General features: G+C 46.5%; 1 protein-coding gene across 2 annotated transcripts in view; it reads right to left on the bottom strand.

Annotated features, from left to right (window-relative positions):
* LOC119182752 (glycine receptor subunit alpha-2) overlaps positions 1 to 23,800 on the bottom strand; it is a 154,988-nt gene that overhangs the window by 5,707 nt on the left and 125,481 nt on the right. For both annotated transcript variants that reach the window (XM_075873695.1, XM_075873694.1), the window contains exons 4-6: positions 10,740 to 10,807; positions 6,187 to 6,413; positions 1,777 to 1,859 (exon numbers count right to left, since the gene is read on the bottom strand). In XM_075873695.1, coding sequence (XP_075729810.1) covers positions 1,777 to 1,859; positions 6,187 to 6,413; positions 10,740 to 10,807 — 378 coding nt within the window. The remainder of the gene's footprint in view (positions 1 to 1,776; positions 1,860 to 6,186; positions 6,414 to 10,739; positions 10,808 to 23,800) is intronic.

Here is a 23,800-nt window from a genome sequence, read left to right as displayed (position 1 = left end):
ACCCTTAAGCGCCAATTTACGGATAGTTTCGTACCTAAATGAAGCTTTGCGGCAAAGTTGTAATCATCAGCAGTTATGTTTAGGGTGGCGTGCTACGCCCTTTGCTTAGCCAGACTCAAGCTAAGCAAATGCATATGTAGTTGGACTTTGGAGTAAAGAGCAAACTTTCGTCCACAAACATCATAGTTTGAGGTTAGTTTATTAGTTTCACTTTCAAAATTATTCATATATGCGCCACTGCGTACTTATTATCGCAATAACAATCGTATGGAGCTTTGAGACGAATTTACGCAGTTGCCGTGGCTCTTACGTGCTGAATGAAGTCCAAGTTGATCACATCGCCGCACACGTGGCATGTTCTGTGTGTCAACGAAAGCTTGCGTAATCTGCTGATGGGCGCGCTACAAGCAGAGATGAAGCGCACCGGCCGGTTATACAGTGGGCGAAGGAGCATGAAATGGCCTCGCAGGGGCGGTACGGACGCTGCGTTTTTTAGGCAGTAAATGTGAACTTTCATCCAAAAGGCGTGATTGAGTGGGCTATCTCGGCAAAAATGACGAGCGTTCTCGTTTACAACGAAGGAAACCACACAAAAGTTTCCTTCGTACTTCGCACACAAAACCAAAACTGCTTATTTCTGCGGAAGTATCTCTTCAAATATCCCCAAAGAGAGAAACGCCACCATCGGAACATTTTTTTTTAGTTTGGAGCTACAAAGAACGCGTTTAACTGAAGTCGTGGGGGTTGGAGCTACAAAGAACGCGTTTAACTGAAGTCGTGGTGGACGCTGAGGTGGCCATATCTTCGTAAACCTATTTCTGTTCGCGTCACAATCTGGGCCCCAATCCTTTCTAATATAGTGTCAAATGTCACTTCACGAGCACACTTGAAAGAATTCTTGGGTAAATAATTCTTTTTGTGATTTGACAACCAATTAGCCCTGATGAGCAAATTAGATGCTCCTTCGTGGCTCAGTGGCTAACGCCACGTACTTACTAGCTCATGACCAAATTTGACGCCAACTTACTCAATACGTAAACGATTTCAACACTGGCTCAATTTTCGATTTGTGGCTTTCTCCGGCTATAATTGTTCAGAAAACATGCAGAAGCAAGCTTTCTTGATAACTTTTACATATGAAGGAAGCTTCGAAATCAAGCTGCCTAGATTCAGAAAAGTGCGGATTGACCATCCTCAAGAAATTGGCGCACGTGCTTTTTGAGCGAAATAGAAGATTAAAAAAAAGGCCTGGAAGAAGGAATAAGACGAAGAGGGCTCGTGCAGAGTCTCGATGACGATAAGGCACCGTCGGATAGAAGACCTATCCCCGGAGCAGCTTGCGCCAAATTCTGACTGACCGACCAACTGACTGGCTGACCGACCATTTCTTTTAAAATTCCTCGGCTGAAAGCTCAAGAGGAATTCAACCCTTGTGCGTTCTATGCCCTCCCCGCTTGCTTCAAGTTAAGGCGACAGGTGGCACAAAAAACAGTTCTCTCCCTGGAGCAGCCCTATTTCTTTACGCCAGCATTTTGTACTGTTAAACAAAACGCAATCCTGAAGAAGTCGTCTGGTAGACGGATTTCGTACCTCATTCTAATGTATTGCTATCCTTTTGATTGTTTTGCCATACCGGTGAAACTGTGACAAATATTTCTTTATTTTCCGCTGGGCAGCAAACAACGGGAAACAGAGTAGCCGAGGAACTATTTTCATTACACTTCCTGCAGTGAGTATGTGGGTAAAAGAACAGAAAAGGAAATGATTTCCACTTACGGCTTTCCATCTGCAAAGAACAAGTCTGCGTGTCGTGCGAGTAGGAGGCGAAGTTCATTGCGCAGGACAGCGTCAAGGTGAGCCTGCATTGCACGAGAATCGTTTCGAGAGCCTTTCAATGTTTTCAAACACGGAGGCATGACGGCTACCGTTTTTTTTAATTCGCCGGTGCACCTGGATTTAGAGAAATTATTCTCACAGTGGGCACCAATAACATCCTGAAAAAGCGTCTCGACAGAAAAGAACTTGCACGGACACACAATACTTTGTTACAGAGAGATATGCACACAGAGGTGCAGTAGATGGTAAATGAAAAAAAAAACATATATTTGTATATGCTGCGCATCAGTAAATATCTGTATATGTTGCGCTAACCAGGCAGGCCTAGATTCACTTCATACATTCACCTCCAATGACCAAAAGGTGAAAACCATCTAAAGTAGTTTGTAGCCTAGTGTGTTCGACATGCTTGAAATTTAAAGTTTGTGCTTGTCCTTGTACCCTCGCTTGTAAACGTATCGTTTCTTTTTATTTCGCGCAACCTTTTTAATTCACACAGAAGGTATTTTTTTATGCGATGTATTGAAACACCTGTTTCGCTGATCAACTTTTCCAATTTTCTTCGGTACATGGCAGATATTTAGCGTAAAATATCATTTCATTCAAGATTATTATTTCATTGTCATTATCAGCCTGACTGCGTCCACTGCGGGACAACGGTATTTTTCATGTTCCGCCACTGAACTCGGTCCTGTGCTTGTTGCTGTTATTTCATACCCATAAACTTCTTAATCTCATCTTCCCACCTAACTCTCTTTCGCCCCCTAACCAGCTTGCCTTCTCAAGGAATCCAGTTAGTTCCCCTAATGACCAGCGATTATCCTGGCTACGCGCTGCATGCCCAGCCCATGTCCATTTTTTCTTCTTGATTTCAACTATGATATCCTTAACCCTGGTTTGTTCCCTGATCTACTCTGCTCCTTTCTTGTGTCTTGAGGTTACACCTACCATTTTTCTTTCCATTGCTCGCTGCGTCATCTTCAATTTAAGCTGAACCCTCTTTGCAAGTCTCCAGATTTCTGCTTCGTAGCTAAGTACCGGCAAGCTGCATCTGTTATATACCTTTCTCTTCAGGGATAGTGGCAATCTACCTGTCCAGATATGAGAGTGCTTGCCAATTGTGCTTCACCCCGATCTTATTTTTCTAATTACATAAATCTCTTGGTTCGGCTCCACGATTATTACCTGTCATAAGTAGACATAATCTCTTACAACTTCAAGCGCACTATTACCTATCTCGAAACGCTGTTCTTTTCCGAGGTTGTTGTACATTACTTTCGTTTTCTGCAGATTAATTTTAAGACCTACTTTTCTGCTCTCCTTGTTTGAACCCGTAATCATGAGCTTCAACTCACCGCCTTAATTACTCAGCAATGCAATGTCATCGGCATAGCGCAAATTATTCAGAAACTCTCGATTAACTCTAATCCCTAACTCTTCCTATTTTAGGCATCGGAAAATCTTCTGTAAGCACGCGGTAAATAGCATTGGGGAGATTGTATTCCGCTTCCTTGCATCCTTCTTGATTGTTATTCTGTTACTTTATTTATGAAGCACTATGGTAGCAGTTGATCTGTAGATTTCATTCAGGATGTTTATATATGCTTTGTCGACACCCTGATTCTACAGTGTATGCATGACTGCTGCTATTTCTACCTAATCAAATGCCTTCTTGTAATCTATAAAGGTATAGTGGTAGGCTGTATTCGGAGCATTTCTGTATTACCTGATTTAAGGTTCGAATGTGGCTGATTGTAGAGGAGCTTTTCGAAATCCTGCTTGTTCTTTTGGTTTATAAAATTTTGATGTTGTCTTAATTCTGTTAGCAATTACCTTTGTAAATAGCTCGTATATGATGGAGAGCAAGCTGCTCAGCCAATAATTCTTCTAGCACTTGTCATTTCCTTTCTTATATATTAGGATCATGTTAGCATTCTTCCAAGATTCTGGCACTCTTCCCATCAGGAGACACCTCATAAAAGGGATGGCTAGTTTTTCTAACGAAATCTGTCCTCAATATTGCAGCATATCTGATGTTACCTGATCATCACCAGAAGCTTTGTCTCTTTGCATGCTTTCCGAGGCTTTTCTGACTTCTTCTATCATTACCGGTGGGGTGCCATTAGGGTTACTGCTAGTTCTTATAGTACTATCTGGGTACTGCTAGTTCTTATAGTGTGGTTGTCTCGGCTACTATACAGACCTCTGTGAAACTCCTCCGCTATTTCAGCTATCCTATCCATATTGATAGTTATTTTGCCTTCCTTGTCTCTTAGAGCATACATCTCATTTTTGCCTATCCCAAGTTTTTTCTTCACTACTTTGACAGTTCTTCTGTTTTTCAGAGCGTTTTCAATTCTCTCTATGTTATAGCTTCTTACATCGGATACCTTATGCTGATTACTCAACTTCGAAAGCTCTGCCAATTTCATTCTTTGTCTGTTGTACTTGAGGATTTCATGCTTTGACGGTTCCTAATTAGATTATTCCTTTCCTGGGACAGCTTTCTAGTGTCCTGCGTAACTACCGTACCTCCAACTTTCACGGCACACTCCGTAATGATACTCGTCAAATTATCATTTATTTCGTCAACGCTAAGGCTGGTTTCCTCGATAAGAGCCGAGTACCCGTCCTGAAGCGAGACACGGAATTCCTGTAGTTTCCTTCTCATTGCTAGCTAATTGATTGCTTTCTTGCATATCAGTTTCTATCGTTCCTTCTCCAAGTCTAGGTGAATTCGAGACCGTACCGTTCTATGGTCAATGCATCGTACCTTGCCAAGCACTTCCATACCTTGCATGATGCCTGGGTGTTCACTCAGTATAAAGTCTATTGCGTTCTTACTTTCGCCATTTGGGCTCCTCCATGTCCACTTACGGTTCTCTCATTTTGGGTAGAAGGGATTCAAGATCAGTAATTTATTGCGCTCTGCAAATTATACTAATAGCTCCCCTCTGACATTTCTAGCACCGATGCCATAATCTCCTACTGCTTGGTCTCCAGCCTGCTTCTTCCCTACCTTGGCATTTAAGTCTCCCATCAGCATAGTATGCTATGTTTTTACCTTACTCATTGCCGGTTCCACGTCTTCATATGTAGACGTTTTCAACTGACGCTTTATCAGAGCTGGATGTAGGCGCTTAAGCCTGTACCACCTTCATCTTGTATCTTTTATTGAGTTTAATTACAATACCTACCACCCTTTAAATAACGTATAGTATTCCTCTATAATGCCAGCTTTGTTTCTGTGGATAAGGGATCCCACTCCCAGTTTTCTTCTGTCAGCCAAGCCACGATAGCACAGGACTTGCCTATTCTGTGGAACTGTATAGGCCTCATCTGTCCTCCTAACCTCACTTAGGCCTATAACATCCCATTTGACACTTTCTAGCTCCTCGAATGGTACACCTTGACTTGTCTCACTAGATAAGGATCAGCATTGAACGTTGCCAAGTTCAGATACTAATGGTGACCTGTCTGAACCCAGAGAAATATTTATGTATTTGTACAAAGAGGCAAAACATTCACAATGTTTAATAGTACCACCCGATCAAATTTTCACACAGATTTGATGGGAAATGTGAAGGATATCTGTGACAATCCTGGAGCGTTTGTGGTGGTCGTTTACGGCGATGTTCGAGTGATTTCTCGGGTGGTTATTGGCTCTCCATCAGTGCTAGTGCACCTCCCGAGCTTTACGCTCGTACGTAGTACACAAAATAATCGATGATGTTTTGTAGACACATGCTTACGCTATCAAGCCGCCGGGTTATAATAAGTATAACTTGTTGACTTTTGTAAATGAAAAAGCATGACAATTCAAAACAGACTAATTCGCCCCACTTATGCGTACATCACTGCAAAGGTTGTCGATCTTCTGAATTGAGACGCTGCGCGACATATGGACACCGTCTGGCAGTAATGTCCCGAAACTAAGTTTTTTTTTAGACCATAGGGCCACTGGTAGATTGTAGCACCGTGCCATTTTAGTGAAGCATAGGAAACACCCGCTTTTCCGGTAAAAACGTCACGTTCTCAGCGCAGCGTAATAAACACTGCATAGTTTACAATTACGTATGTATGCATTTTCTGAATAAAGAAACACATAGATAATAAGTATATATTTATGCTTTGCCTCAAAAAAAGCATAATATTTGCTTTTTGATTCACAATGTCACAAGTATGAACGCCACTACATCATGAAGATGGGTGGACATTGAGCAAAGGCTTAAACTTTTACCTGGTCGCTGAATCGTTTTACAGACGCACCGACCAGCAGACAGACCAAGCGAAATTTCTGCGTTGAAGTATCCCAAGAAGGCATGACGTCTTTAAAAATTTTCTACTCACTTGACCATGTAGAGGATGGTCTTGTCGCTGTAGAGCCATATGAAGTGGTTGGGCACGGTCATCGTCTGGAAGGTGACTTGCTTGGCATTCTTGAAGAAGCAGTCGGGCCGCCACACCTGCTCCAGCCAGTCGGTCTCTAGCACCCGGTACTCAGCCGTCATGTTGTCTGGCAACCGTAACTGATGGTCCTTCCACGACTGTGAGAAGAAAATGTCCGCCGCGTACGTCTGCGACAGGAACCTCGAGTCAGATAAAGCGATGGATATTGAATTGATAAGAAAGAGAAGCGCTCCACTTATCAGAAACATGTGGGAAAGTGAAGCTTGGCATCTATTTGCTCTATTTGCAATTTCTATGCTTTTCTTTTTGTCGCAAAGTGCTATGCTCTAAGTTTCTCGTTCTGCAATGCTTCTTTCTAAGTTCTTCCTTTTTTCTCATTTGTAATCAAGAAAAAAAGAGAAAACGTGTGTCAGCGAGACGTGAATGGCGTTCCATTAAAATGAGATTGCGCTTTTTTTTTTGGGTTATAGGTACAATAAAAACATGTGGCGTATAGTTGCTGCTTCTTTACCACGCCGTATGGCAGTGTTAAGTTTGTTTGACGTTCTTATTAGTTGTGCATATTTGAAGTTGCAATTCATTTGCACAAAGTTGTTCGTCGACGCTCGCGTTGTCTTTGTTGTTCCCATTTCCCCATCTTCGCGCTCTTTTCAGTGCCGTAACATGTACCTGCAGGCCTTTCAAGATGCCCTTCGGCACCAATTTCTGCTGCGGTCTTTCGTACGAGAGCTATATCTGCCTTTCCTCTCCATTTCTATCTATCTCTCTGTAGATTCGTAGCACACTTTGTCATCACTTATTAGATTGCATATATAGCTGTTCTTGTGCTATAGTAGGAGAAAAAACGTGTAATGACCAGTAAATATAACTTCAGCGAAAACAACTTTATAGTTTTAAAAGCGGAAACATGGATTAGAAGGTAAGCAGCAGTAGATTGCTGCGTGAATGCGAACCATTTGGTGCTCTTTAACGAGCCCCGAAATGGCACACCACCCGGACCTTTCTAGTATTTATCCTACATGTTAACGTGACCGCAGCGCCCGGGATATAGCCCACGACCTTCGCATCAGCATTCGCGATTCGCAACCATCCCAACGCCGAAGCGAATAATGTTTTCTTCGTGCAACGCGCCTGTCGATGGCGAGACGAAATGGAGATTGAAATCACTCGCCTGGCACTGCCATAGCCGCAATTGCAGGCGTATACGTTACTGCCAAGGGAGACATGCTCATTGAACTAGGCCCTCGTCACTAGCGTCGTCTTTTGCTTAGGGTCACATGAAAATATCGGCCCTTAAGAGCCATCGTAAATTATACAGAAGGCACGGCCTAATTACAGGCTTAACAAGAAGGGGACGAGAACTTTGCATTGAGTGGCTTCTATTTTTAGTGCAGCTAACTTGATTCAGTCGTTAAGACTACTTGCTAAAAATGGTGGCACACTGCTCGGACTTGTACGCAAGGCAGGGGAAAAAAAAACTGCAGGGCCTGGACTAGCTGACGTTTCAATAGAAAAAAAAACGGACATCAATAAGTTCATGCTGAACTGTGTACGTGTCAACAAGGTCAACGCCTAAAAGCAAGACCAGATTTTGCGCTTGTTCATAAGTGTATGAATTTCTAAAGCACCAACCTCGAAGCTGCTGTAATTCGAGGATTAACGTTTTTAAGACCCGAATACTGCGGCTACAAATACGTGCGCCTCTAACATTTCTTCATTGGGCTGATAAAAAAACCTTCAGAACTGCAGGGAACAGCGCATGCAGAGGCCCAGAATCTGTGAATTGGTCAAATTGTATTGATTTTGAACAGCTACAGAGCCAGCCTTGTTCTGGGCAAGAATTCACGGTTATTATATTCGCAGCCATTTTGGTGGTTACGCTTTTTTTGCATGTTGTGAGGTTGTTACTTATAAGGGATGATGATTATTGACCAGGCATTATGCCGTGCACCACAGCAGCCGGACAAACGGTGTAAGTCCACTGACTCATTTGCTAGCACTTCACCAATGCAAACATTAGCTACGTGCGGCAGATATTACTACGGCTGATAGCCAGACATGCTTCTTCATGGTGTGGGTGGTAGTTTAGTATTGTTAGTAGTAGTTTTGAAGCTCATGCGTTAAATTTCTATTTGATTTTTCACTACTCGGCCTGATCGTCATGGGGAAAGAAAGGGGAAGCTCTCGGGCATAATTAGCCACTCGGTTGACCAAGCTAGGCCTACCTCTCAAAAGCGTCTTACGACGCTCTAGTAAATTACTGATTAGGGATTATTCAAGTTAACTTGACCCAGATCAAAACAGGACCTACTAAAGAAATAAGCTCTTAAATATAATAATATAAACCCGTATCTTCATTATATATAACGCGTTATTATACCTAGTGCACATGAACGCATGTTGTCGCATACCATGGGCTTCCATCTCAAGCCCTACGGAAATCGACTCTATGATCTCATGTGTTTCTGCAGACCTAAACCGTTATATTCACTCAATACGTTCTTGCCAATTATTTGGTAACATGCACCTAATGTTGACTTTTGATAATGGATGGATAGATAAAAGAACTTTATTATTGTCCAGTAGGCTGCGCTTGTGTCCTAGACCGGTCCTAACGGTCTAGGACACAAGCGCGGCTGAATGGCTAAGTTAAGTCTTTTGGTGCTAACGCTCCCGCGTTAGGACCGAAAGAGTTAGCCATTCAGCCGTTTCGCGGGCCCGTTGAACTGCCCTTAAGTGTCCCTTTTATGCAGGACTGCGTAAAGCTGCGTCCCAGCGTTCTTTAGGGTTTTTCTTGTCACTGAGTAACCGGAAGCGATGCCAGAGCAAATAAGCGAGATCTATGGTGTCATGGTATTTTTGTCATGTAGTACGGAAAGACAACTCCAGCTAAATCCTGTTAATTAACAGCTGGTTGAAGTATTTTCTTTTGTATAATAAAAATAACCACGCCTATATATCTGTACCGACCTCACAGTACAAAGATTGTATATGTAATTCTGTATTAAACAAAAGTAATTGTGATTTACGATAAAACCAACCTATTGTTTCCTCTTTGCTTAACCTGCATAACGTGTCTTGGGTACCACTGTTATCGGCCCGTGACACAACATTGTTTCCTATCGATGCTTAAAAACTACAAACATTACACAATAGATTAATAACTTCGATTTCGCGCAAAATTTCACCAATAACTGTTTACTGAGTGAAACCAGCAATCAGTGGAACTTAACTATAAATTGCTATGTTATGGAGAGTGAAACCATTTCACATAGAAACTACTTGAAAACGTAACGCATGATCCCTATTAAAAATCGGGATGGATATTTATCCTCACTCTACTGCTCGAAAAACACCGAAGCCCTCACTGAAAACGGACTGGCCCGCGGGCCCGCATTGCGTATGTTTACGAATTACGGTTACGTGAAATTGGGCCAGCCCAGCAATCATGTGTTCATACTTCACGGAAAGTGAAAGCTCTCGAGATTCGGTTCGGTGCGCAGACATCCCGACAAAAAGGCAGACGAGGCGGGCGGACCGCGATGCTGAGGCGATAGCAAGCGAGAGAGTGAATGAGCCCAGTGCCATATGCCTTCTCCCTCTGGAAGCGCTCACGCCATCTTCACGCCACCAATGGATCGATAATGAACGCCAGTTGGCCAAGCGGCATGGCAACCCGATGCGAGACCACCTCACCGTCTCCTTGTGAACGAACCGCAGAGATGGGCACAGCTGCGGCCTTGAGGGCTACTCGATCCAGTAGGTGCGACAGTCGTTACGGACCTATTCAGCGAGTTAACAACGCACCTTTTTCCACTGAATGCTCGCTAAGCACGGCATTTGTTCGCTAAAATGTTACACTTACTTGCACGAAAGAGGTAGGAATATTTGAGTCTTTTTTTTTTGCTAGACAAAACCAAAAAGCAAAATCGTGTACACTGCAGTGAAGCTAAGGAACGTACGAGGGGACGTTACTTGTATGTGCTAACTGAAATGATGACATAAATATAACAATGTTTGGCCGTTTGAAGAACGAACTTTCAGCTTTCACCTAACACATATGAAGTTTTGCGGCTTGACCTACAGTGCCTTACACAACAAAATAAAAAAAAAAGATTAGGGAACCGACCTACGTGGTCGATCAGTTAGTAAAACTTGTTTTGGGCCCAGTTGGTTTATGTTCCCAGAGGTGCTTTAACAGCGCAAACACAGACACACGACAAAAAAGAGACGACACACACAAGCGCTGACCAGCAACTTAGGACTGACTAACAGTTGATAGCGTTTGTGTGGTGTCCTTTTTTTTTGTGGTGTGTCTGTGTTTGCGCTATAAAAGCGACACTCAATCAGTGGAGCGTTACCATTGCAGAATATTAGATAGATAGATAGATAGATAGATAGATAGATAGATAGATAGATAGATAGATAGATAGATAGATAGATAGATAGATAGATAGATAGTCAAGCGTTCAACGATTTGCCGCATTGCTTACCATGGATTCTTCGTCGATAGAATCCAAGCTCATGACCGTCACGTGGAATAGCACAACAGTTGGAAGGCCTGCGTAAGCCAGAGAAAATAGATAGTGGTACTTTCTTGTAATGACTAATATGTGGGGTTTAATGTCCCAAAACCACCATATGATTATGAGAGACGCGGTAGTGGAGGGCTCCAGAAATTTTTGACCACCTGGGGTTCTTTAACGTGCGCCCAAATCTGAGCACACGGGCCTACAGCATTTCCGCCTCCATCGGAAATGCAGCCGCCGCAGCCGGGATTCAATCCTGTGACCTGCGGGTCAGCAGCCGAGTACCTTAGCCACTACACCACCGCGGCGGGGCTACTTTCTTGTATTGACACGACATGTTGAAGTCGTGAGAAGTTGTCAAAATACCTAAGCACAGGTGCAGCGCGAGGTCGGCAGATATATACAGGCTTTCCAAAGAATGAATACTTTTGTACTAACCACAGTTTAAGTAATTATCGGTACTGCGGAATCACTGCTTGACAATCAATCAACAAATTGATTTATTAGTATGTGAAATTTAACGTCCCAAAATCACTAAATGATTTAGAAAGACGCATTAGTAGAGGACTCCCGAAATTTCGACCACCTGGGGTTTTTTTTTAACGTGCACCCGAATTTCAGCACACGGGCCTACAGCATATTCTCCTCCGTCCAAAATGCAGCCACCGCTGCCGGGATTTGATCCAGCGACCTGTTCAATCACTTTAATACGTTTGGAATGTACTAAGAAGATTTTTTGTCCAGGTACAGGCTGTAAAAAGTCTTTCCCCGCTTAATGATGTAAGTTCAAGTCAATGTATCATCTTTTTTATTGGAACAGCTACACTAAAGAACATAGCTAATGCGATAATTTGGGAACAGATATACATAGCAAGAAAAAAAACTGGAGGACCCTAGAGGAGTCGAACACAATAGCGATAACATGTTCTTATTGTGTACTTGATATACTTAGTGCATGAAAGCTTTTCGAATTGGCTATACACCCACTACGCGGCCTTAAAGAAATAGGCGCGGTAACGTGTGTGCCTTTTGTAGTGGGTGACCGGCTTTAAACCACGAAGTCTTTATTAATCCCAGGATCTGAGAGTTTCTGGCAGTAGTGCTCGCCTTACGCAAGTTAGATACAGCAATTACATCAGCTCTCATAATAACAGATTCCCTATCTCTCTGTGTGCGGCACTTTCTGTTGGTGCTGATAATCACGTAACAAAGGCGTTTCGTGCATTAGCACCTGTGCATTTGAGAAAAGTACGATTAGTTGGGGTGCCTGGACATAAAGGTTTGTTTCTAAATGAAATAGCCGACTCCTTAGCTAACTCATCAATCAGCGAACCAATTCTACCGCTCTGTCCATCATCCGCTTATGTGAGTGCTGCTAGATTCCGCAGACGTACGCTTATGGAAGTCTTTAAAGGTTCAGCACTAAAAAACTCTACAGAATATCGCCCTTTATTGTATCCCTGGCGAAGAGACTTTTCCCGCACTCGATAACAAGAAATAGCTATCACAAGGCTGCGTTGCCGGGTACCAAATCTAAATTTCTATGAACACAGGTGTGCTCAGACACCTTCGCCACTGTGCGCATTCTGTTATGAACTGAAAACAATAGATCATTTCTTTTTGACCTGCAGGCGGCTTAACACATTACGAAAAACCCTTTTAGAAATACTTTTACGTGGTATTGCTATGGACTTATCTGTGCCTGCCATTTTGTCTTTTGGAGCTTCCACTTCTGGTTTCTCTAATGCGACAGTATGCGCGGCCGTCCGGGACTATATTGATAAAACTAATAGGTTGACTAATTAACCAGTTTCAATTTCCTAGCATGTCCACATAACTATGTACGTATAAAATCAGATTATTGCTCTATTTAAATAATAAATTCGCTTATGTAAATATTTGTATGCATTACATTAAGTACCACACTTTCCTAGGCTATCGGTAATCTTTCTGTTATATCTCAATTATTCCAAATCTGAACAGTAATGCTTAAAACAACTCGACTCTTGGCCAATCCCTCATAGTGGGTATGCGCCACTAACAATAGGTGAACAACAACAACAACAACAACTTGCTTGCAATGGGTGCTTGTAGTACGCATTATTTCCGCAATATTTCATATTGCAGAGTGAAGCATGTATACAGGACGCATTTGCTTGTGAAGCATGAAAGCTACTTTCTCTGCATTTCTAAGCAGATAATGTTCTTTGCACTGTATCTAGAAGCAGAGTGGTGCCCGTGTGTCAGAACATCTGCTTGCCACAATAACGACCCGGTTAGATCTCTGCTAGGACACAAACAACCCTGGGTTGTTCCCCAATATGACCTGGGATTTCTTTATCTTGTATTTTATTTGCACCATTCTCGATCACTCGGTCACGCATAAGATGATGATTTTTTGCTCACATCCAAAGATGAAGACACCGACGTCGGAATTTGTGCGAAACAAGCTCTTTAACGCTATCGAGATATTATGTATATCTGAAATACGATGTCACCGCATCTGGTGCGAAAACTATAGTTCCACAGGTGCACCTAACTGCTGCAGAAACATCTGGGGGTGGCAAGACTCTCCACACATTATCGGCAACGTGTTCTAATTGTCTGCTTCCTCTATTTGCCCTTGGCCAGACAACAACAGTGCAACTGCGGTCACAAGAGCAGTTATTACCTTTTTAGAAACAACTGGACTATGTGCGCGGCTATAAAATGTGTCTCAGCTAGAAAGAACACTACATACTCACCACTCTATCTCACCATCGTCATCCATTAATCTTTCTTTTCCCCTTCTCCTTCCCCCAGTGTAGAGTAGCAGGCTAGAGCAAGCTATCGCTCAGGCCGACCTCTCTGCCTTTCTGTAAATAAACTTACCTCCTCCTCCTCCTCCTGCTCAATCCAAGTGCCACTTTTCTATTTTTCTTGCACCGCAACAAGCTGTGGCGTCAATATATAATCTATGATGAAGCTAAGCTATTAATTCTCACTCTCTCTTCTTTGCATGCCCGATTTGCATTTATTTCATGTCAGTTCATAATATTTCATGACATTTCGGTCATTCCCTGTTTTCGTCTTTGTTTGTCTCTACCTATTTTTATTAGTTAAATCTTATGAAAACATGCTGAACCCTGCTGACTTCCTGTTCTGCAGCCAGATGCCCCAATAGTACATCGCTACACTCTCCTTGTTATTGTTATGTAGCTTACCAATAATTAGTTCTTAATCTAACTGACAACGATTATGAACGCATACAAAGGTGAACCTTCGTATCGCTATGGGGAATCGCTAGGTGGCGTCGAGGAGCGCGGACGTGAAAACGTCGGCTCCCGCTTTTCTAAATGTTTTCGGTCGTTTCTATGCTTCAAGATCACTTGGCTTTGTGCTTATTCGAACAAGCAAGCTCTGCAGTTTCAGTGGAGACGCCTTTTTTGGCGGTGAGTGAACTCCTAGACATATTTTTGGACTTTAGAGTTGCGACGCGGCGAGCGTCCCCGCTAACCCTAACCACACCTAGGGTTAGCGAGGAGTACGGCCGTTACACGTAACCAAGGGCTCGGCCAGACGCGGCAGCTACTGGATCAACCTCTGTACGTCGCAGCCGATAACCAGGCGCTGAAAATGCCTTCCACCGTAACCGTGGCGGGAATGGAAGTAAGCGCGGAGATCTTCGACGGACCAGGATGGGCCACACCGCCATGGGACGCCGAAGACAGACGACTCCGCCGAACGAGGAGCTGGCCGCTGGGACGGTCGAGCACAGCAACCAGCCGAAGCACCCCAGGTTCTTTAAAAAAAGTCAATCGGCACTACACCGTGTGGTATCCGCTTCCAGGCTACCCCGCCTACCCAAAGACCAGATCAGGATAATTATGAGACCCAGAGGTGGATTGGACGTAGCCCGAGTCGACCTCGTTCTGCTGGCGAGAGCCGTCATCATGGCCGCCCAGATCACCGACGAACAAGCACGGGAGGACACAATCTGCCCCAACAATATGCAAAACATCATTGTTATATCTACGCCGTACCAAAATAATGCCACATCATACGTGCAGAAACGTGCAGAAACGTGAACGTGCAGAAACTGCACACAAACCAAGGCTCGTTTGAAGTTGCCACATACGTGGCCGCACCCGATAATACATGCAAGGGCGTCATCAAGAACGTTGGCCTCTCCCTTGACGACGCAACGCTCAAACGCCTGATTGTGCACGACCGAAATCCCACTGCCATCGAGGCAAGACGCATTAAAAAGACCAAAGTCGTCGCAATCCTCTTTGACGGGTTGCACGTTCCGAGCACAGTGATATGCGGAACCGCCATGGTTCCCTGCTCGCTCTACAAGCGACAAGTCGATGTTTGCAGAACGTGCGGAGGAGTCGGCCATCGCGCCGATGTTTGCCGGCACACACACGCAACGAGCAAGAGATGTCACATCTGCGGTGAAACGCTACAAGAAGACGGCGTGCATCACTGCGAGCCAAAATGCAAGCTTTGCGATGGCAATCACCCCACCGGAGATCGCGAATGCAAAAGACGCTTCCACATTCCATACATAGTGAGAAGGAGAAGAAGACGCAGAAAGCAAGTGTTACGTCTGTACAGCCGCTTGTGACTGTAGACGATTTATTAAAGGACAGGAAACGTGAACAAGTTCAAAAGCGTAGCCCAGGCGTTGGAGTCACTCCTGGCCAGCGTTCGACGCCAGGCTCGCGCTCGTGCCACAGCGCCAGTGCCCCGCGCGCACTTCGTTAATGTCGTCTTCTAAGGCGACATGTCACTCTTCCTCCCTTAGACGAAGTCTCCATAGCGGTCTGGAGGTCGCCTAACCTCTGGTGGTCGCAGTTGCCGAGTGGCCACTGCCTGTGACGTCGACGGTTGCGAGGGAGTGTGATCTTGCATCTCGGGCGATTCAGGCGGTTGAGCAGCTGAGCTCGATGGCGTCTCTTCTGGCGTTGCGTCCAAGAGATCGTCAGCTGCGCTCCAATCTGTCCGCGATTGGGTTGTTTGTCTGGTCTGACTCGTTTTCCTCATGTGATTGAGGTGACGCCGAACCTTTCCTTGGTCGCTTTTTACAAGCCAGGATCGTGGTCCGACGCGGCGCAGTATTTCGCCTTCAATCCAATCTGGCTTTTTCAAAAACTGCCGGATAAGCACTCTATCCCCTATAGCGAAGCGGCGTGATTTTTGCAATGCCTCCTGGCTCTCAGGACTTCGCTTATCCGTCTCCCGCTTAAGAAGATCGAGAGGGCAGAGCAATTCTCGTCCGAACATCGCTCTCGCCGGTGTCATACCTGTGGTAGTGTGTATTGTCGTGTGCTGCCGATACAGAAATCTTGCAAGTCGGCACTGTATGGACTTGTCTGCATCTTTCAACAGCGCTCTTTTCAGCTCCGCCACATAGCGTTCTGCCTGGCCGTTTGTTGCCGGATGATATGCTGGTGAGGTTGCAGCCTGTATGCCGTTCGACGCATAGAACTGCTTGATCTCGTTGGAGATGAATGCTTTTCCGTTGTCGGAGATGACCTTTCGGGGAATGCCGAACGTTGCAAAGAGGCTTCGGAGCACGTCGATTACAGCCGCGGATGTTGCTTGTGTCACGTGCCGGACTTCCACCCACTTTGTGTATGCGTCCACAACAACTAAGTAGGTGCGTCCGAGTAGTGGCCCCGCGAAGTCAACGTGCACCGTGTTCCATGCTGTCTGGGGACGGTCCCACGTAGGAATAGGAGCTTTGGGTGGGCTCTTTTGCGTTGCTTGGCATTCACGGCACTGTCGCACCGTTTCCTCGATCACCTTGTCCATTCCGGGCCACCATACGTAGCTCCTTGCGCACTTCTTCATGGCTACCATGCCTCTGTGACCCGCATGCAGAAGTGCCAGAACACGGGATCGTGCTGAGCTCGGTATGATCACTCGGGATCCAAGTGTGATGCACTCGCGCTGTAGTGCTAGTGCGGTCGCTCGTCGTCGGTAAGGAGCAAACTCATCTCCAGTGAGTTTCTCCACTGTACCATCCTGCACTGCCTTGTACAACCTCTGCATGATGCTGTCTTGTTGTGTCAGGCGTGCTATCTCGGCAGCAGTCAACGGAGGTCTCGATAACGCTTCGAACAATAGTACGTCACCTGGAGGCCAGGGTTCATCGAGACGTTCTTGTAATGGCAAACGGCTCAACGCATCCGCGTTTTGATGGTTCTTGCCACGCCTGTAGATTATGCTGTAGTCATACGCCGATAACTTGATGCACCATCTGGTCATCCGTGGAGAAAGGACTTGAGCCGTTGGCTTTTGTGGACCCAGTATGCCGAGCAGTGGTTGGTGGTCAGTGACGAAAGTCACCTTTCTTCCCGCAATATACTTGTGGAACTTGTGGGCTGCAAACACCACAGCAAGGCCTTCTCTGTCCAATTGAGCATATTTGCGTTCTGCCGGCCCTAGCGTCCGAGATGCAAAAGCGATTGGCGCCTCTCTATTCTGGTCATCACGTTGAGACAGAACAGCTCCTATGCCATATGGTGAAGCATCACAAGAGACAAGAAGCTCCTTCTGTTCGTCGTAGTGTGCCAGTACGGTCTGACTGAGCAGCAATGCCTTAAGCTTGTCAAAGGCTTCTTGATGCTTTGTCTCCCATCTCCACGTGGCGTCCTTCTGAAGAAGCTGGTATAGGCAGCTGGCAACTGTTGCCCTGTTCTTCAAGAATCTGTCGTAGAAAGCCAGCATTCCGAGAAATGATTGAAGCGCTTGTTTGCAGTTTGGTGCTGGAGCGTCCGTTATGGCTCGAACTTTCTCTTCGTTTGTGTGGACGCCTGTCTCGTCGATTCGGTGTCCCAGAAAGAAAACTTGTCGCACCGCAAAGCAGCACTTGTTTTTTCCGAGGCGCAGATTGTAGTTTCGTAGCCTCTTCAGCACTTCTTCCAGTCTCTCGGCGTGTTCCGTGGCGTCTTTCCCACTGATGATCACGTCATCTAGGTATGCGCACACGCCTGTGATGCCTGACAGCATTGTCTCCATAAAACGTTGAAAAATGGCTGGGGCTGCAGAAATTCCGAAAGGCAATCTCTTGACCCTGTATAGTCCCTTCAGCGTGTTCAGGGTCAATATCTCTGCTGTCTCTGGCGTCACGTGAAGTTGCTGGTACGCTTGTGCTAAATCCAGGGTGCTGAAGACCTTGCCTCCCCTCAAGTGGCTGAGCACTTCATCAGTTGAGGGAAGTGGGTAGTCTGCCTTCTTTGATACCTGGTTCACTGTGCAACGGTAGTCGCCGCATATTCGCAACGAGCCATTCTTCTTTCGAACCAGTACGAGAGGCGTTGCCCAATCCGAATGCTGTGCTGGCTCGATTATGCCTTGACTTTGCAGTCGATCCAATTCTGCTTCTACAGCTGACCGGAGCGCGAAAGGAACCGGCCGTGCTTTTAGGAACTTTGGTTTCGCTCCTTCCACGAGGTCTAGTTGTACCGCTGGACCGATGTGTCCTGATATGTCCTCGTCGAATACAGATTGGTACTTGTCGAGAAGCTTCGAAACAAGTTCATCGCCGGATACATCATTGATGCCCGTGATCTGTATACCCAGGTGAGGAAACCAGTTTCGTCCAAGGAGGTTACAACCTGCTCCCTTGATGACAACAAGTGGTAGTGTCATGGTTTTGTTTCCGTGCGTAACAATCACCGTTGCACATCCGAGAACTCGAAGAGACTGTCCTGACCATGTGCGTAGGAGCATGTTGTCGGTCTGAAGCCGTGGTCGATCATCTGTCCACGTAGCTTTGAACGTGACCTCACTGATGAGTGTGCAGGCTGCACCCGAGTCGACTTCAAAATCCAAGAACTTGCCATGTACGCGTAGCCGAGTCATGACCTTCTGTGTGCTGAACGCGTTGGTTACGGTGTTGAGCTCGTAAAGGGCCACGTCTGATGAGTCCTGCTGAGTCGACACTGGTGCTGAGGCAGCTGTCGAAGTTCCTTGTTGGGGATATTCGATGCTGTTGCTCGTTTTTGCTTCTTTCCGCTTTTTCAGACAGGCTTTTTCAATGTGTCCGCGTTTCTTGCAGTAGTTGCAGGAGACTGTCTGGAACTTGCAAGTGTCCGGATTATGTAGCGCGTTACAACGCCAACAGCGTTGTTTCTTCTTTTGGGCAGAGGCACTAGAGTGACCTTGGTTGTCTATCTTGCATGTGCTTATGCAGGATTCGTGAAACTCTTTAAATTCGGTTTTCACGCGTTTCTGGTCTTCGATGGCGTTTTCAGCTCGCAGTGCAAGGTCGAAAGCTTTCTTGAACGTCAAGTCCTTTTCTGCGAAGAGCCGTTGCTGGACCTGCTCGTTCCGAAGACCGCAAACGAAACGATCACGCAGCATGACGTCCATAGGCAGCATTGTCGGATTCGCTGCAGTGTCTGCGCTTGTCCCGAAATTGCAATCTGCTGCTAGCTTCTTGAGCGCCGTGACGTAATCACTGACCGTTTCGTCGTGCTTTTGGTCACGTCGCTGGAATCGTGCCCTGCAGAAGACCTCAGACGGTTGTGGATCGAAGTGAGCCTTGAGCATCTTGACTATGTCCTCGTAGCTCACTTGGTTGGGCTGCTTGGGTTGAACGAGGGCGCAGACGATGTCATAAGTCTGTTCCCCGCACAGCGTTAGCAGATGAGCACGTTTCTTCGATGCGTCCGTAATCTCGTTAGCCTCGAAGAAGAACTGTAGCCTCCCATACCAGGATCTCCAGGAGCTGGGGCTGCCGCTGAATTCGGGTAGCCGACCGAAGTCGGGCGTCGCCATGTTATTTCCTTGACGTCGGTGGAGTGCCGATGAGTCGATCCAGTCTTCCTCGTCGCCAACTGTTACGTCTGTACAGCCGCTTGTGACTGTAGACGATTTATTAAAGGACAGGAAACGTGAACAAGTTCAAAAGCGTAGCCCAGGCGTTGGAGTCACTCCTGGCCAGCGTTCGACGCCAGGCTCGCGCTCGTGCCACAGCGCCAGTGCCCCGCGCGCACTTCGTTAATGTCGTCTTCTAAGGCGACATGTCAGCAAGAGTGGCAAGCACAACAACGTCAAGACGCACCAACGTCTGTCACGTTTAAGGAACCCTCCCACAACCAGGTGCCGGGACGGGAGAACGTTTCGAGCGTCCATCACCGTTCTCCATCCAGGGGGAGATCCCGATCAAGAGGGCGTTCCTGATCCAGAAGGCGTTTTCGATCCAGAGGCCGTTCTCGTTCCGGAGGGCGCCCCTCGACCCTGTCGGGATCCGACAACCGCCTGTCATCTCGGGAGTGCTCCAGATCCCGATCGAGAACGAGGCCAACAGCCACGCAGCAGCAGCAGCAGCCGAACAATGGCTCCTGGGCCAGCAGGGTTGCAGGTGAAGCACGAAGCACAAGTAGCCAGCCCAAAGGTAAGGCACAGCCAGAGCATGCTCCCGATTCTCGTATTGTAGCGCTTGAACAAGAAAACAGGGCCCGCAAGAAGGAGCTTGAACAGCTCCGGGCCTCAATAGCTAGAATAGAGAGCGTTCACGGAATTAATCTGTCGAGCTCACCGGCACCACCGACAACACGCTCACAACAAACGATCCACAACACACACAAACGCAAAGCCGTAGACAGCGACAGCGACACGACGGAGGAGATCGAGATGGTCTCGATAGAAAAACAAGCCCTACTAAAAAATGTCGAGTCCGTGACAACTAAGCTCAACGACAATATTGATACGTTGGCGAACATGCTTGCCAAGTTTATGGAAACCTTTAAGACTTACACTGACAAAGCTGACCAGAGGCTCGTGAGCCTGGAGAAGATGGCAACCAACCCAGCTGGGGCAGGTGCTCCTCAGAGCCTAAGCGCGGACAAACCAGCGGTTACGGCAAGCGTGCCGAGCATACCTTCTAGAGCTAACGTCCGACCAGTCAATGCACGCAATATCGCGGAAATAACAAGCCGCGACGCACACAAGCTACCAAGCCAAAATGGCTGCTGACCGTAACGAGATTAAGATCTGGCAGTGGAACTGTAACTCACTTCAGAAACGCAAAGCAGCACTAACACAGCTATTGCTAGCCTGTAAAAAAAGCCGCATATAATATTGCTACAGGAATGTGGAGAAAGCAAAACTGCTAAAAGCATTGGCATACAGGGGTACAGGGTAGCCAGGCCGACCCTGCACCCCGAGCAGAACAAGACGCGAGGAGTGGCTACCTTCATCCGGAAGGACATAATGTTCGCCGAAAGGGACGCCCCCGTATACGAAAAAGGCCTGGAAACGGTCCTGGTGGAAATCTTACCACACAGGGCTGTTAAAAGAAGCCTCTTCGTGCTCAATGTTTACAGTTCTCCATCAGATAAGAAAAGAAATTTCAACATATGTCTTACCTTGGCGGTAAAAACGGCGGGTGACAATCCGCTCATAGTAGCGGGCGATTTTAACGCCAGGAGTACCGAATGGGGATACTTAAAAAGCGAAGGCAAAGGCATCAAGCTAGCAGAAAGCGCGAATGCGCTGGACCTGCAGCTGATAAACAACCTTGCCCTCCCTTCAAGAAGAGGTGATTCGGTACAGCGGGACACAATGCCAGACTTAACTTTCACCAAGAACGTCAGAGCTACCTGGGATAACCTCGCCGAAAACCTAGGTAGCGACCACTGCGTCCTAGAAATTACCGTTGAGAACGAGGCGAAAGCGCCGAGAAAATTCAAAATCCCAGACTGGGACCAGTTCCGTAAAATACAGGAGCAGAAGGGCAATACAGAACTATCATATGAAGCTCTCTTAAATGAATTAAAAATGGCAGCGAATGAGGCCACCAAAAAAGTTGAGACTGATGAATCCATCCAGGCAATGGACTCTCACCTGGCCAGTTTGCTGCAAAAAAGGCATGACCTAAAAGAAGTGTGGCGTAAAAACAAGCTCAACAGACACTTACGCACAAAAATCGCGGACCTTGGCCGCGAAATCGAATCTCACGCCAAGACAATCTGCGCCCAGCAGTGGAACAACACATGTGACGAAGAAGATGGCAAAATGAGGAAGGGAAGCAAATGGGGGCTGCTCAAACACCTTATGGCGGACAGCGACAAACCCACCAGAGGTGGCACCCAGCTGCAAATTGAACGATGGGTGCACAAGCACGCCCAGGATAGTGGTGGATCCCAAGCTCTCCTCAAAACGCTAGGCCAAAAATATCTCCCACTGGAAAGCAAATCAGTAGCCTGGGAAAACAAAAATCCCTCATATGGAGGTCGACCGCAAGAAAAGCTTGACGAACCATTCAGCGAAGCTGAAATACGGTACGCTCTACAACAACTCAATGGCAGATCGGCGCCGTGGCCAGATGGAATCGACAATAAACTGCTACGAAATCTAGACGATAAAGCAATCGTAATCATTACTAAGAAGATAAATGAGGCATGGGAAGCGGGTACCGTGCCTAAAGAATGGCGTAGTACCAAGGTTTCGCTCATCCCGAAACCTGGAAAACCACTGAGCATCGATAACTTAAGGCCCATATCACTCACATCTTGCGTTGGAAAAGTAGCTAAGCATGCAATACTCAACCGTATCATAGACCACATTGAGAGCAATGGGCTCTTTCGACACAACATTATTGGCTTCCGCAGGGCACTGTCCACACAGGACGCCATGTTGATGTTAAGAGAACACATATGTTACGGCCTCCGCCACACGCCCAAAGCTATATTAGCCCTGGACCTCGCTAAGGCCTTTGACACCGTGAAACATGAACACATACTGGGTGAAATATCACACATGAACCTAGGCGAGAAATTCTACAACTAAATTAAAGGCTTTCTGGCGAACCGAACCGCCACCATACGCATAGGAGAGCAATGCGGCGAACCCGAACGACTCGGAAATATCGGCACCCCACAAGGGTCAGTGCTCTCGCCATTGATCTTTAATGTGGCGATGCACAAGTTGTCGGAGAAGCTCGCTCAAATCCCATCCGTGCACCATGCCATATACGTGGATGATATTACCATATGGGTCCCATGTGCCCACTCATATGGTGCCTTGGAAGGAATCCTTCAACAAGCACTGACTACAACTGAAGAATTTCTTAAGCCAACTGGACTCGCACTGTCCCCCACTAAATCTACTCTAACGCTCTTTCACCCTCGACGGAATTCGGGCGAGGACGAGCCGCAAGTAGTGCTCAAAGCTCAGAATAACCAAACGATACCGCAAGTATATACGGTCAAAGTACTAGGGCTAACGTTAAGCGCCAAGGAGGGCCACAACAAAGAAGCACTCAAGCGCCTTGAAAAAAGCACGAACAATTTTTCAAGAGGCATTGCTAGAATCGCCAACAAGAGAGCAGGCCTCCTAGAAGACAACATCATGAAGGCGTATCACGCCTTTCTTGTAAGTCACGTAGCATACGCGTTCCCGTTTTTGAAACTTACGAAGGCTGAAATCAAAAAGGTCGACTCCATGCTCCGCAAGGGACTGAAAACGGCACTCGGCTTGCCCAATAGCACGAGCAACGAGAAACTCGAGCAATGTGGTCTGCAAAACACAGCCGAAGAAATTTTCGAGGCTCAGAGAGTGGCACAGATCACACGCCTGTCGTTGATGCAGGCAGGCCATCTCATCCTACGAGACGCAGGCATTTGCCCAATTTTTCAACCAGAGAAAAGAACACAACTTGGTAATGACGTGAGGAAACACATTAGGGTTGAGCCAATCCCCCGCAACGTTCACCCTACGTTCAACAAAGGGCGAAGGAAGGACAGAGCGAGGGCGCTCATAAACAAGGCAAAAAAACACAACACGCACGCGCTATTCGTAGATGCCGCCCGCTACTATGGCAGGGAGGCGTTTGCCATAGCGGTCGTTGATATAGACGGAAACTTCATAAACGCGGCAACCGTCCAAACAAGCCATGTCCACGAAGCAGAGGAAATGGCGATCGCGCTAGCCTTGCAAAGCTGCCAAGCCTACTCCACATTATACACAGACTCTAAGACGGCGGCACGAACGTTCGCGGCTGGCCTAGTAGCTAGAAGCACAGGAAA

This window comes from Rhipicephalus microplus, chromosome 9 (assembly GCF_043290135.1).
Source record: "Rhipicephalus microplus isolate Deutch F79 chromosome 9, USDA_Rmic, whole genome shotgun sequence".
In the NCBI taxonomy this organism is placed as follows: Eukaryota; Metazoa; Arthropoda; class Arachnida; order Ixodida; family Ixodidae; genus Rhipicephalus; species Rhipicephalus microplus.
The sequence above is the reverse complement of the archived record's forward strand: the minus strand, read 5'-3'. Positions and strand labels throughout refer to the sequence as shown.